This window comes from Amblyomma maculatum, chromosome 1 (assembly GCF_055883805.1).
Source record: "Amblyomma maculatum isolate TAMU_Amacu chromosome 1, ASM5588380v1, whole genome shotgun sequence".
NCBI classification, from domain to species: domain Eukaryota; kingdom Metazoa; phylum Arthropoda; class Arachnida; order Ixodida; family Ixodidae; genus Amblyomma; species Amblyomma maculatum.
The window spans coordinates 215,469,789-215,485,607 of NC_139344.1; the positions used below are offsets into that span (position 1 = coordinate 215,469,789).

The 15,819-nt window shown below is 47.3% G+C and overlaps 1 protein-coding gene across 1 annotated transcript in view; it reads right to left on the minus strand.

Moving 5' to 3' along the window:
• LOC146205590 (zinc finger BED domain-containing protein 4-like) overlaps nt 1-15,384 on the minus strand; it is a 172,260-nt gene extending 156,876 nt beyond the window's left edge. The window contains exons 1-2 of the mRNA XM_084607490.1: nt 15,208-15,384; nt 12,082-12,192 (exon numbers count right to left, since the gene is read on the minus strand). Of these exons, the coding sequence (XP_084463616.1) occupies nt 12,082-12,192; nt 15,208-15,384 (288 nt within the window). The remainder of the gene's footprint in view (nt 1-12,081; nt 12,193-15,207) is intronic.
• Nucleotides 15,385-15,819: the final 435 nt, after the last annotated feature.

Here is a 15,819-nt window from a genome sequence, read left to right on the forward strand (position 1 = left end):
TTGTTACAACTAGAGCGATAGGATTGCCAAAGTAATTGCATCGCGACATATTTTCAGTGCTGCTTGCTCTATAGTCTGTTCTACTATCGTCTTTGTCCGCGCTTTTTATCAGGCTCTGACACAGTCGTCGGGATGCTATAAAAGGGCACGTAGCAGCATAACTTCTTTATCGAAATTAGAGGATTTTAGCAAAGCGGAGATGTAATGACGTATACGTATACCGGCTTGCCGGACGGCAGCTGCACATGCTTAGTGGCCGCACTTTGCCACACACATGCCAGTGCGCGTGCGCCGGAGGCGTCCGGTAAACAGCTATGTGTCTACGCTAGTATGTGTGCGCTGTGCTAAAATTCTCTGAGCGTTTACATCTGTCAGCAATGTAAACAGCTTTGGCAGGGACGACGCAGGCGAGCGCTTCAGGCCTAATTAAGCTGCAGACGGCTCTGCGTAATGCGTCGGAAGGCAGTGTTCCGGAATGAACATTCTCGCCGCTCCAGCCGAAGCGCGCCCACTATATACGGACGCATCGAACCCACGCTTTTCCATTCCACCCTTCAGCGCCTTGGCTAACCTCTCACCATGGTGGTATACGCACTCGACCATACATCTCGTTTCCACGTAGGCGGAATGCTAACGAGCTTGTGTAGCACAGTGTAACCTCGTCACTCCTGTGCAGTGGACACCCGTCGACGGTGCACGTGTACCTACCGTATTACGCTGATCTCGGGCTCCGCTTGTCAAAAAGCGCTGCATTTTTTTTTTTTTTTCTATCGCACGTTGCACAGCTGTGCTACTGGCGCGTGTAAATAATGTATTAACCACCGTCCCCTCGCTTCGCGCGGTAACCAGAGTCCTTCGATGCCTGTAACGAGCGCACCCGCCGTTATCCTTTATTTGACGCGGTGACGGTATAGCTTCGGCCGCCCGCTCTGATCGCGCGGCGCCCCAGTTCGCAACGCGCCCGTCTGGCCGCGTAAAATGCTTTCAGCGGTTGCCTCGCCACCAAAAACAAGGCCTACCAGCTCATACGTTTCCTGTTCTGTTCTTTTTCTCTCTCTCTCTCTCTCTATCTCTCTTTTTTTTTTTTTTTTAGAAGAGAAGAAGAAAAAAGAAAGAGCCCCAGGAAAAGCAAAAGAAAGCTTCCGCACCGGCTGTCCGCTTTCGACCTTTCGCGTTTGGCTCAGAAAAGCCAGCAAGAAAACTTGAAACGTTCGCCATCGAGAGTCGTCTGAGCCGTAAAGTGGTTATCACGGCTGCGCTGGCTGCTTTGCAGGCCTTGTCTGCGAGGACGGCGCACTCCCTAGTCTCTCGTGCGCTGACCGAGACCAAGATTCTCGGTGCAGTTATCCCCGGCGAGTTATCCCCGACTACCACTCGTGCCATAGGCTGATAATTGGGAACGGCCGACCACAGCGCCGTGGCTTTACGATCGATTTCGATGGTAAAGAAAGACGGCGTCGGGACTGAGGGCAGCTAATGAAGCCTAGCCGTATACCGATTACTGCGCCCTTCATTCTCCCTTCGCCTTGTGATGCGGTCGACTGCGTTATGCACATAATTTTCATCTCATCCTCTCTGCCACAAGGGTCAGAAGTGTACCAGACTTCTCCACAAATTTTCTGTCTCCGCCACTGATCGACCAGTGCGGCGCAGCCATTGTGGGAAGGGAAGAAAAAAAAATAACAAGAAAGGGAAGGCGGGAAAGACCATGACATCACTTTCTGTGAAACCAGACCGATTTCGAAATTGGGCACGATTTCGGTCACGTGGTTACGACACTCCCATGCTGCAAGCGCGGCTCGCTCGGCGGTCCCGCGAAGGGGTCGAAACCCCTGCACATGGTTATCGCTCTGGGGCCTCATTCGCAAGGCAGTTGGCACGTCTGCGTGGGGGATATCGGCTGATGGCTGGTGAAGTACCACAGCGCAATGGCCTATGGTGATTGGATCTTAGACGTGCGAAGATCTTTGCGCATACGTGGCCCTGTGGAGCTGGTTTTGACCCAAGAATGTGATTGTCATTCACTGAGTCGACCAAGTCAAGGGCACCTGACGGACGTGCAACGAAGAGAATAAGCGAAATTTGCTCGGAATCAGGAACGAGCCAGGTTCGCAAAGAAATAGTGATGCCGTTAAGGACAGCTCAAAATTTCGAGCCGAACGCTTTCTTTTCTTTCGCAGTTCTATTAGCAGAAAGCATACATTCGCTCCGTCAGCGCGGTCACCTGTGTGCCTGCATTACATCGTGATTTCCATCACACTCTTCGCATCGGGTTGGGAATAAGTATGGTCTCTTACGTTTTTCCCCTCATCTTCGAGTTTAGTAAACATGGCCTCTGTACTTTTGCTTCTCACCTTACGAGGCAATCTTTGACGTGTTCTCTGTTATAGGTTGTCTATTGGCGGAAACCACTCGTACGAGAGGACAAGGTATGGAGATTTGCCAGGGAAATTCCGATTGGCTACTTCGGGGAAAGCACCCTCATTTGTGAGCCATGCGCATGTTGTTGACACCGGCGGATGTCAGCCACAGCGCAGACTGCTACCGCAGCTGGCCTCGGAGCGCGCTTTCGCAAGCAGATGACCTTGGCCCCCATACGCGTGTGAATACGTGTGCCGTTTTTGGACACTCCTTTCTGTCGACGGTATTTTTCCACGTCGGGATCGTTTTTAGCAGTGCTGGCAATTAACAACTCGCGACTACGACGCTTGTCTTGCACAAGGCACATGATCTTGCGGAAACGAGCAATGCATACTTTTCCCGAACTTTGTTTCGTCTGCTGGGAGATTCCACGAAAGAATGCGGGGGCCTATAGCGAGGCCGGCACTGTGGAGTTGGATGGCGGTACAAAACTTGAGACATTGAATTCTCTCGATAAATAAGTGTAATAAAAATCAGTAAACCTTGCACAGTTGAGCTACTGTCCTCGGTGCAACGTTTCTGCCCAGAGCGTCGTATGAGATAAGTTCATGGGGTGTCGTCGCTTTCCTTAGCAGACGTGGCCGGCGGTTGGTAACCGGTCGACAACTAGTCGGCGGACATGTTTTTTTTTTTTTTTCGACCAGACAAGCCCGCGCGGAAGTATAGGCATGTGTTCGGCTGCCTGCGATAAAATAGCGTTGTGAGCGAGGTCTCTTCTCTGCCTCAAACTACTATATGTCCTGGTCTGACCATTTCATCTCTATAGCGGAAGCCGTTTGCCGGTATTTTGCCTCGCACTTTAGACCGCTAAGTCCAACCAAACTTTTTTCAGTGTAATCAGGTCCCAGAAACTGTTATTAAAGTTGCTTTGGGGCAGCATTTCCAAGTCAATGAGATTTTCTGAATCCACAGGCGCGACTACAGGCGGTAAGACAACGCGATCGCTGCGGGAATAACTCATGCGAAAAAAGTTAAACTAACTTGTAACAGAACAACCGTTATATGCACTTTGCGATATAGTGTGTACTGAACTGCACTTTTTGTGCACATAACGTTATGCAAAATGATAACATCTACCCCGTTGATCGGGTTCGGCACAGCTATTCGCATTTATCGTATTACGGGCACGCGTAACGGCTCAAGCACTGGCGGCGCCTGTTCCAACATTCGTGATTTCGTCACTTTTTCGCCGCGATAAAGAAAGTTTCGAAATGCTTTTTTAGTAAAAAGGAGCCTGCAGCTTGATGAGCATTGTTCCGCTCATCTGTTGCAAGCACCTATGGGCATAATATAAACGTTGTCGGTCAACGGGAAAGTAAAAGGGAAACCAGATATATGTGGCAAGTATATGAGCGATAGGGAGAACGTGCTTCGTAAATACATATGGGGCGCGGTATGCAGTTGCGTAGTAATGTGTTCTGGCTTGTATTAAGCGCGATTTCTCTTGTGTCACTTTCGGAAGTGGACCTAAATTGATGACTCAAGTTGTTACAAGCCTGCATGCGCTGCCTCAATCTGTTTCACGTGATTTACTTAACTGGCGGTGTGAGAATTATTTTTCCTTTAATATAGGGCGGATGGCCGATCGAAAGTTGCAAATTTGCATCGATCCCACAGAAGGTGATTGCTGGTCTATGTATGTTCACGTCGGCCATTGAAGCCGGCCTTATGTTGGCTGCCTGCTTTTAGACCAGTCTTAGGCCAGTGTCGATCCCCATTGTTGGACTAAGCTCGCAGCTGACCTTTGATTAATTTTACGTAGTTTGACCAGGTATGTAGGGATTTTGCCGCTCGTTTCTTCTTCACGTTTCGCGAGGGTTGTAGGTGAATAGCCTTGCACAGCAGTCTATGAACGGGAAGTAGGCGCCAAATTCTTGCAGCCCTTGTACAGTATCCACAATGAAGGCCTATTACGATTTGACGCCATTTGTTCGCAGTCTGCTTGCGACTGTGTAGCGAGTTCACTTGCGTTCAGTGCGGTTTTCACCTTGCTTATGAACAGTTTCTTGAACAATTCTCCGGTGTAAACCATTTGCAGCCTTCGAAAGTAGAAGCAGAGACTTAGCTTCCGAATTTGATGCTTCGCACATAGTTTTGGCAACAATTCACTTATTTCGCTGCTTAAAATTATGTAATATTCAGATTAATTTAAAGTTACAAAATATCATAAAGCCAAAACATCTCGCCGCATGGACAAGACGAGCGGAAGGTTTCATATTGCAATACCACCCCTCGCACGGATCACGAAAGCAAAGCATGCGTCTGAGGAAATAACAATGTACAAAATAGTTCAAAATAATTACTGAGAATCTTCAAAGTCCATTATGTCGTCTTTATTTTGGATTGGCGGTGATGGTTGTCCTTTCAGACAACCAGCACCGCAATGGAAAAAAGAAAGGGGGGGGGGGGATAGGCCTGTAATTCACGAGGTCATCACGGAAGAAGCGGAACACGAAAGCCTTTGTTATCTTCCTCCTTCGTGAGCTACTCTAGGAGGTGTAAAATTAGGTAAGAAAGTGAGAACGCGTTCTTCTGTTTTTCCTCCTCGCTTGGACGTTACGCCTGGAGGAAAAAGGTCATTTTCTTAAATGTTTCCGATATTAAGCCTCCTCGCAGTGAACGAACGATATTGCATGCATGCTGATGCCCTCAACATTCAAACGCCAATATTCCCCTTCCTCACTACAAAACTACACCAATCCGCGTAAGAGGCTACGGTGATATTTGAAAGTGATGTAGTAGAATGCGAATTCCTTCTGTGGTTAAAACTTTCTTCTTTAAGTTGCATACATGAACATCATCAGTCAGAATATTCTTAGAAGACAGGGTATTTTGCTTTCCTAGTATTCCCACTACTTGATATGTAAACAACCCAAGTAAATCGACCTAGTTTTTCTGGACTGTTTGGAAAGGGTTTATTTTCAGGCGTGCAACAGAGGACGCTCAAAGAGTTCCTGTTCAACTGTGATGGGTCGGGCTCCTACCGAGACAATATAAAGAGGAAGTGCACTCGAGATCAAAAGTGATATGCAACACCGAGCCGGATGTCGGAGCTCGGGAAAACTGCATTGAAATTCCATCTAGCGACATCGGCAGCGACAGCGACAGCTAAACAGGCTTGTGGATAAAATGGGGCACCGCCACTATTATGTCGATCCCAGACATTTGTTGCTAGATTAAGTTGGAATGCAATTTTCCCGAGCTCCGCCACCAGCTAAGTGTTGTATACCACTTTTGCCCACGACTGTACATTCTGATACCATCATGCTATTTTAACTGCATGCCTTCGGTGAACGTGCACGTGCTTTTGTTAACTTGTGTAGAGCGAAGGACGCACTTTCAGGCTGTCAAGTGTTATGCTGTTAAGGCATGCAGTTAAAAAGGCGTTCTTTTCATAAAGCCGTGCAGTGCGAAAATATGATTACACGCTTAAAATAAATCCGTATGAGTGAAAAAACGAAAAACATACAACCGGAAAGGAGCGTGGTTTTGCCAGGAGATGGTTACCGCGCAGAGGCACTTGATATAACGACGCACTGTTGCGATGCAAAGTGAATGATTACCTCGAGCATTGCACAAAATAGCCCCAACTGCTTCCAAGAGGCCACAAAATCTAGCTGTACAGCGTCTGACGCCACCCTGATCCCCTTTGAAAGAGCTGAGTATACCCCATCAACAAAATAATATATATATATGTATGTGCGTGTGCGTGTGTGTGTCACTTCTAGCATTCCACGGTTCCATGGCGTGCTTCGAGTGGACACACCACTGCTAGGCCCGGACTGCGCACTTAGAATAGAAATTTCCCTTCTCTTTCCTGCTCGCCACAGCGTAAGCGGGCCGGCCTTTTAATCTTTTTCGGCCTACTGTAGCCGAAAAGAACTTCGCTTAATTGGCTGGCTCCGTTTTTCGAGCTGGATCTTCGTCCGTGGCAGCTACGAGAGTACTAAATAGTGCGCTAAACAGCTGGAATGACTTGCTAATAGGCTAATCCCTGTGATGAATATTTAGCCGTCTGACTTGAGTTAAGTGCCAGTGGTTACCATAGCAGCTGTGTTTCGCAAAAGCCGCTTGTAGAATGGAAGGCAGGTGATTCTAAAGTGAGAAATAAAAATACGCACCGCATGACATTTTCCTTCAGAGGGCGAGTAATGCCTGTGTGTGGCTAAGAACCGCATGGGCCACTCAGCTACTATAGAACTTGTGTTATCCGAGAACTGATCTGCTTCATTTATTTACGGAGAAGGACGAAAAAGAAAAAAAGGAAGCTTCACACTGCATGTTACAAGCACAGTTTAGTTAAGGAACGAACAGTCATTTTCTTTCTCAGTGCAAATTTCATTTAAAAAATTTAATTGTCCCTTCTCGTTTACATCGGGAGAGCGCTAGAAGGAAATGAGAACTATGAAAGAGTGGTCGTATATAGAGCAGACCTGCCGATCACACCGAACTCCGAACATGGAGCATCCGATCTTCGTGCTTGAACCCTTCTTATTCTTCGCGCTTATGACACGAACGAAGCCGCTGTCAGCGCTATTTTTGCGCACACTGGCCCGGACCGTGCTGAAATCGATGACACACGTGGGAAAAATAATGTTCGCTCTTTGAGAAGGCTGCTATTTTAAACCTTATCGCGACGTATCCTGCCGCCAGTCGCCTTACTTCATTAACAACTCTTTGAGGAAGTGAACAGAAAGACCACGGCTGAGTGCAAACTGACTGCTTCATGGCGGCTCACGTAAGTTTAGTGGAAAAGCTTGGATATCGTTTTTCTTTATCAAGTCACGAGAGTATACATATTTCGCGCCAGTCATTTTACGTTACTGCTGCTTAACAAGCCTTAAAGGAAGCCGCCTTTGAGCTATATTGATAGCCACGACACCGGAGGCGCTTTCAGACGTTGAGAGTGGGAAAAATAGGCGGTGTGAATAGCCGCTCTTTGAATAGCGCTCCCAAGACAAGCTCCGATATTATCGGGCCGTTGGTGTTGCTTATAATATTTGACGCCGTAAAAGTAACCTCTCACGCAAACCGAGAGAGAGTTTCTTTGCGTTCGCCGACAAGAAACGAGGCTAGCTTCTGAAGCGCGCGCCTTTTGCACCGGTCGGTGCAAAACCCACAGTTTGTTTTGAACCGGGGTTATTTACCGCCCCTATCCGCCGCACTACATCTACCCCCATCCACTCTACTCGCAACACACGCACACACACGCCTCCCCGTACAGGTCGATGTTTCTTGAAAGGCCGACGATATTATAACACTAGAACACGATAGCAGTCGCTGTTTCAGGTCCAGATTTGTGCTATAGAGAGAGAGGGAGAGAGGACGGGGGAATGGGTTCGGCGTGGTCGTAGCGCTGCCAGTGTGCGGGTGGACGTCATAGGAAGCTGTGCACATGCGTTGTGCCTTCTACTGCGCACAACCTATCACACCGTGGAATTGCAGCCACAACAAATGTTGCACTCGCGATAACTGCACGGTGCGGCAAGTTCGTATCGCTCGCACCGATGGAGGCCAAATCTCTGAGGCCGACGCCATGAATGCTCCTGTCTAAGCTCCGCCGATCATTATTCGGAGAGTGTAGAGAATGCGACAGGCAAGAGCGCTGCTGTAGGTAAATGCGACACGTTTTAGGCCACTCTCGTGCTACAGGGGAAGCTGGGTGCCATGTTTTGTTGTTTATACTTAGCATCGGTGCAGTTGCGCAGCTATAACTCGCCGTTTGTCTTGTCCGCTTCCTTCACGTCGTATCTTTTTTTTTTTTCTGGTTTACCTTAGACAAATATGAAGTCGTCGGGCTAAGGCAGTGTGCTTCGTATCACTTCCATCGATAACCGCATGCTTATCGCTTATCAGTCAGTTGTGTTCTGGCCAAATTCAGTGGTGGCATTAACGTGTTGGATCAGTTTTTCAACCACTAGTGCAGCATTCTGATTTAGAGCATTGAAAATACATTCTCTGCTAAACTTTTTTCCGATCATATCAGTTAGTGGAGAAGCCGCGCACTCGTGCCGGTATATTACACGATAGCGTATAGTGCTCGTTCCGTAGAAAAAAAACGACGCCGTCCCCAGACCGGAAAAAATTCTTGACAGACAACACCTCTTAATGGTTCGGTCACACATGAGCATTCGGCGAAAAAAAGCGAGCGAAATCCGCTACCGCTGCAGAGAATCCGCCCGAAATCTCGGCGGAAAGCCAATTCGATCCGGGGCCGAACCTTGCTGCCAGATTTTTTCCGCCGAATTCCATCATCCAATAGGAAGGCGAGGAAGTTTAGTCGGCGTAGCCAGCGGCGTCGATCGGTAGCATCCCTCAGGGGCCAATACGTCAACAGCGTACTCGAAATTTACCTTCGGCTCACAATAAGTGACGGCCACAGCCGAAATCCGTATCGACGCCGAGAAGCTGTATCGTGTGCGGTGGGACAAGCCTCACCGCGAACACAAAAACAATGTGTTGAAAGATGACGTTTGGAATAAGATCGATAAGTATGCCCCTTTTGTTTACGATGCCTGCAAATAGCACGTTGAAGCTCTTGTTGCCACAGTATGTGGGTCAGATGTGCCGTGATTCAGTGAACAATTGAATGATAATACGTTTTTCCTTCGGCACTTAGCATATGTATGCTTTTCGTGGCGTACTACGTAGCTGCAGTCTAGCGGTCAGGTCAGGGTGAACGGGAGCTCGCAGTCGAAGCGGCGACGGCGGCGATGTGTTGGCCCAGGAGTGTGAACGAAGCAGCGTGTCGGCGGCAGCGGATTTCGCTCGCTCGCGCCGCCGAATGCTCAAGTGCGAACGGGTTGACGCGGTAGCGTGCCTGTTTTCCCAACGCGTTTGGCGGCTGCTTGCGCGATGCCAGTTGTCACGGCGACAGTGCCCTTTCGGCGGAACGAGGTGCATACACTATCGCGTAAAATAAGCCCTAGTTTAACTACTCTTAAAGCGATTAAGACCTGCAAAAGCACTTTTGGCATGTTTTGACATGCTTTCGCTTGGCGGTTTGGTACTGAGAGACTGCCATATAGCTCGGCAAAGTGTTAAACGTGTTTAGTTGGTTTGGTTTTCGGGAAAAGGAAATATATCCTCCAACTGAGTTCACTGGTGCATGGACGCTAAACCGGAAGCGAAACGTTATGATGCAGGCCTAACCACTGCACAATTTTGATACACAAATAACGTGCGCATTTTTTTGTTTGTTTTTGCGTGGTCAAGAAAACCGGTCCCATGAAATACTTTACTGCATTTGGGTACTCGCATGTTCCATCCACAGCAATCGGTACTAGCTTAGTGTGTGGCTATAGGCACCGCAGATACTTTTACTTTCCTCGATCCCGCACCCCGCGGACTTTTGTTCGCGGCCGCAAGTAGGTTAACGTATTGAGAAGAAACAAGAGAAGTAATATGGCCCTTGATACTCATTAACATTGCTGATCACATGCTGCTCTAGACGTAATTTTTCTTGAGGACTGGACACAAATAAACAGAGAACGAAAAGGAAACCATCTCTGGGGTGCATGCCCGTCCGTTGTCACTCTTGTGACTAAAGTCCTAGTTTATTTATGTGCATCGTTATGGTCTTTAACGAAGAGCTGGGAGCAGGCGATGGAACTGAAACCTTAATTTCCTTCCAAGGCGTGCAGCTCTTGCAGACGAAGGGAGCGCGGAAAAAAAAAAAAACACAACTGCACAGAGGTGCAGTGCCTGTTCGTCTTTCGTCAGCCAATTTCGCATGACTTAAGATGTCTGTAAACAACTCATCCAGCAACATAAGATGCCGTCGTTACCTCACTGGCGCAGACATGCAGTATTTTCTAGCCGTATACTCCAGAACTATTGACTATCTGGGTTTAGGAATTAAAGCTGTACGCTGGCTACATAATTTCTATATCTTTGGAGACATTTACGGAAAGGAACGGTCGACGCGTTGAACCTTTATTAACGTCCCTATGAGCATGATCAGGCTCTTCACTAAAAGCAGCGAGGTGTGCATGGGTCAAATTGAGGCACCTATAGTCAGAATCACGCCGCTGTAGAAGCAATTCGGGCTTACTCCACAGCTGGACACATATCGGTCTCCTCCGGCGTTCTCAGCCCTTGATAGCCTGGTAGCTATATCCCGTGACAGCCGCCGCTGAGATTGTGACGTTTCCCAGCTTTTCACGATCCTAGCGAGCCAGTGGAGAGGCGACAGGAACGGGTGACTTTTTCCGGGCACTTTTCTTAAGGACTGACACTTTTTTCCGAGGCTCGTTCATCATTTTCATCAATGCAAGACACTCCTTGGGCTGACCTTTACTGTAATGGTTATACGTCTTATTTCTTTTTTTTTTTTTTTTTTTTTTTTTTTTTACTGGCGCGCCGTTGCTGAAATGAGAAGCTTTGTTCCGTGTATTCCGGCAGCGCTGCATTGCCGCATTGAAGCAAACGGTGGTGTAATAACATACAGACGGACATCAAAGATGCTTTCGTACATCATTCCCCTGCATCCAGTAACTGGAGTCCGGCGTCTCTGGACCATCTTACTACGTTTCAGGCTCCCTAAATCCTTTTTTTTTTTTTTAAACGAGTGTAGCGACTTAATATGTGACATTTTATATTTGTCTCGCTTTAACCCGACTAGCAACCTCATCCGGTTGCTATAATAGAAAACTTGATTGATGAGCTTCGCTCGGCCTATACTGTGACAGAAGCCGTTTACAAAGCTCGACTTGCCTGTGGCGTCAAACATAACGTTGGCAGCAGCAGCTGTATAAGATTACATTGATTTTGTATTTGAACAGCAGCGCCACTAGAACGTGACCTAACGGTCAGAATAAATGCATGATTTATTAGTCTGTCTGCAAAGGAGGCTAATGGCCATGGCGTGAGTACATAGTTAGCGCGTTCGATTCCGACGGCGGCGGTCGCATTTCGATGGAGGCGACCAAAAACGCCCATGAAACGAGATTCGGATGCTTGTTAAAGATTCCCGGGTGGCCAACACCGACTATACGAGCTCTCTGCTGCGGCGTCCTTCATAGCCCACTTTGTTAATTTGGCACCTGAAAATCTAATAATCACTTAACTCTTAGTCTGAGAGAGAACAATAGCTCATATTCACATGAAATTACTTATTCCACTAGCACATGGCTAATATAACTTTTCGAGGTTATTTTTTGCGATAACGCTCAGAGTGTTAGGCCCGGTAGCCCCCTTCTAGCCCCAGCGTGCCGACCTTAACGGTCAGAGCTTTGACCCCAACCAGAAGTGCGATAAGTCGCCACAACGGCGGGTTCCACCAATGTGAGACTAAAACGAGTTGCGTGCTCGAATAAGCATTTACTGCGCTCCAGTAAATATACAAAGGCAAAACAACACTTAAAATCAACCACCGTAGCGAGGGAACGGCCGCGTACGGGGGTGCAAGAAACCGCCGAAGGGGAAGCACATGCGAAAGGGTGAGAGGAAAGTTCTGATGTCACGTTTCTTCGCGCTCACGGCTTGCAGCAGTCAGTCGCGTACGATGGCCGGGCGATTTGGTTGCGGCGGTGGTCTCTTTGTAAAAACTGCATGTATTAGTAGTAAAAACATTAACACAAAAAAAAAATAGAGTTAAGGCATATAGGGCGGTGCGGGATAGATAGATTTGGAGCTTCAGTGGTCAAGTTTTCCCTATACCAGGGTCCCGTTGACCTCCGCCACCTTCCCAGCCCTCATCAGCAACATAAGCTTCTTGTTCGGGTCGGGGTCGGTCAGGAGGGTTTCCCACTGCTTGTGGTCCGCGTCTACCTGCCAAAGACAAGAGGCACTCGAGAGAGGTGCGCTCGCCTCCCCGTCTGTGGAGAGGTCTCTCCAGTTCTACATGGGGAAAGAGGAATGGCTCCCGGGTGCACGAGAGGCAGTTCATAACGGCGTTCCTTTCCAACCGATCCATGCAGGTACGGATAGGCCACACCAGCAGCCCGCCTCGTCCCATCCAAGGAGGGTATAAAAATTCGAGGACACTTTGGCGACTAAAATGATGAAAGGCGAAAGCCTGAGTGCTGCATTCTGCTACGCGACTGTTGCGCATGTAGCGATGAATGCTGCTACGAGTAACGCGAGCGACTACTCTTTCACATTCTGCGAGTGCATTTACTCACTGAATTCTGCTTGGCAGCGACGAGATCGCGCTCCTTGTTTCTCCGCAGTTGTTCTACGTTTACTGTTGTGTGGTTGATTTTGCCGGGTGCACGACATTATTAATTAATTAATTAATTAACTACGCAAATGGTACAAATTAGTAATTATTAAAAATCAGTCATTAGTTAGTTATTAGTAAACAATAAGTAACTAGTTATTGATAATTAGTGATTCTTTAATTAGTCATTAATTAGCAATTAATTTGTAATTGATCATTGATTGCCATGTAAGGCACGCATTCGCGCATACTGTGGTGGTGCTCTGTGATTGGTCGAGATCTCAATAACGTCATCTCGTCTCGACCAATCAGAGCCGCCGCAAAAGCGTGACACTTTTGCTGTCGACAACGATGAGGCAATAAAGGCTTTCGCCTTGATAGAACTGCTGGAGTGTGAGCCGCCTATACCGGCATACGTACGGCGGTGAAGCCTGGTCGAGTGCGCGGCAGCCATCTTGCCGTAGGAAAAAGAGGGTGCCTAGCACACTCGTACACATTCTTTCAGCGGTCATATTTGCGGATCAGGAGCGGATTTATTAGGGTCTCTTGGAAGGGGTGGTTAGAGGAGTAGTTTTGTTTTGATCAAGGAATGAATTTATTAGCCTTTTCTTTTTAAATATGTGGCGTTTCTAGCAGTGTTTCAACGCAATATTTTGCTGAGGTGGTGTGCTTGCTCTGTTTCTAAATAATCCGCTGTCGCGCGTTCATCACACGAAGTTTCAAACTAAGCAAGATGAGGCGACCTTAAGGCTGAACCAAAAAAGTCTTGAGAAATAAATTAATTTCACAATTATAGCTCAAAGCAGGCGAAGATGGAAAAGAGACAAACGCGCAATCAGCGCTGTGCTTGTCTATTTTAAAGAAAGCCCACAAGCTTCCTTTAACGTCCTCGCGCAAATGTAGTTTATTTCAGCTTTTCATCAACATCAGCTCTGTTAGTGAGTTTCACCTGCTGTTGTAGCAATAATGAATATCCCAGTCAAGCTTTAGCAACACGCAAGTGTTACATCGTTGTGTAGCTTATTACGCCGAGAAATATTGCAACACAAATGTTTTATATTTGGATAGCTTACGTTAAGAACAGACCTTTACTAACTGCGCGTCGCAACTACTCGCAGTTCATTTAATTGTGATTAAAAATTAAACTTTACACTGCAGACAATATCATATATCGTTGGAGAGCTTGCGTCGATATAATGGCACCGGACTAATTACGGGCCTTAATTAACTTTAAATATTTGGATATTTATTGCGACGAAAGTAGAGTATTTTACGCTACAGCATCTTCATACGTACCTACTTGAAAACATCTCAATTATAATAATCCAAAAATAAACGCTAGACCACGCAAAACAATGCAAAACTGATCACTATCGATCGTCTAACTCTGTTCAAGTATATGGTCGATCCCCAGCCAATTATTTGTTATGTGATGCCAAATTATTATTATTTTTTATCCAGTTCCACTATATTTTCTTGCAAAAGTTGAAGGTGGTGTTGTACAGGCCATTATAGTCAAGGATATGATCATCTGCTTCAGGGGCGATCGTTTCCTTTTCACTTTCAATAAACAATTTGCAAACCAGTATTTCAAAGTAATCACTTGTGCAGACTACAAATGTATGAAGAATCACTAAAATGTATACGGTCGTTTAGTGTGCACTAGACAGTAGGATGATAGCGAAGTAAACAATTGTAGAGTACTACAATAATTCATACTTATTCTTTTTATCCCATTACTTTATATGGTATAATGTTTACATAATAATAAGAGACAGAGCGAACAGACTTGACGAACACAAGACAACAGGACTGGCGCTGACTCTCTGCTCGCGCTGCCTCAGTTATTCTGACCAATAGGTCCAAACCAAGATTCTAGCCAATGTTTACACCTGAGCTGCAGCCAGCATTTTTCATCTTCACTTGAGCGTTAACAATAGCGAATGGTACTGTCCGCGAGATTTTAATGCAAAACACTTACAATGTTCCTGCCTGTGCTTCATTTTTCAATTAAGCTGCGCCTTCGCACAGTAATGCTAAAGCTTTTAATAGAGACTGCAACGGGGGTAGTTAGCGGTTCTTGAAGGTGCTGCGGAAGGACAGGAAGCAAATTGTCTCCTTCATTTGGTTCCCACTGTTCACTTTTAATGGTTCCATATGCTTCGCACATCGTCGTTATTTGAAAAACGAAACCGCGTATTTCTATACATGAGCGCATTCCGAATACAAGATCCCAGCAGCACGCACTGTGTTTATTAATTTCAGTGTACTTACAGATGGAATATATTCTCTCAACCTTTCTTCCCGCCATGTGCACATTCATGTGGAATTCACGACGCCACTATTCTCGCAGGTCAGAATCCGTGAGCGTAAAATCAAGCGAACGAACCGACCACGACAAGCGAAACCAGCGCATTTTCTGCCTATGGAGAGATGGCGGAGTGCGGCTTCTCCTCACGGGCGCCTCCTCCCCTCCAGGAGTTCTGTTATAACCTCCTTAGTCCCATCAACACCGGGTGCCTGAAGGATCGGCATAGAACCCCTTCCTCTTTAACCTTGTCTTGGCTGGCCTCCCGAGGGCCATCCTACAGCGTTGTCGACACAAAATCCTGTGTTCGATATACGCCAATGATGTTGCTGTCTGGGTCTGTGCCCTGAGGAGGTATGTCATCTCGGTCAGGAGGCCCATCCGAGAAGAGAGCCCTCGACTCGGTGCATTTGTACCTAATGTCTAAATGCCTCTCCCTCTCGGCCCTCAAGTCCGCGGACCTAATGATCCATCCACGGGGAGCCTGTATCATGGCTCGTGTAACCATCATACACATTGATGTATACAAACATACCAAAAAAAAAGCACCAGGTCAAGTAGCTCGGGCTCATCATTGACCACCACTTGACCTGGATTTTAGCACACAAACCCCTTCTACCCATTTCAACCGCGTCGGACGCTCTGTTCAACGCCTCCTGGGTTGGGGGCAACGGCTCCACCACGACCTGGGCCTGTCGCCTGTTCGAGGTAGCGGCTACCTCCTTGTCCTGTCTCTCCCTCTGGCCAACTCGAGTAAATCCCCTAGAGACAATCCGTGGAGATGGATCAGACGCTACCTGGGCCTCCCGTAGAGCTTGGTAACCCAGGATGCCAAGGGTGACGGCACTAAGCTGACTGGCATAACCCGAGTCCAGTCCCCCCCCCCCCAAACTCCCCCCCGCTCCCCTCCTCAAGAATAACCCATAGC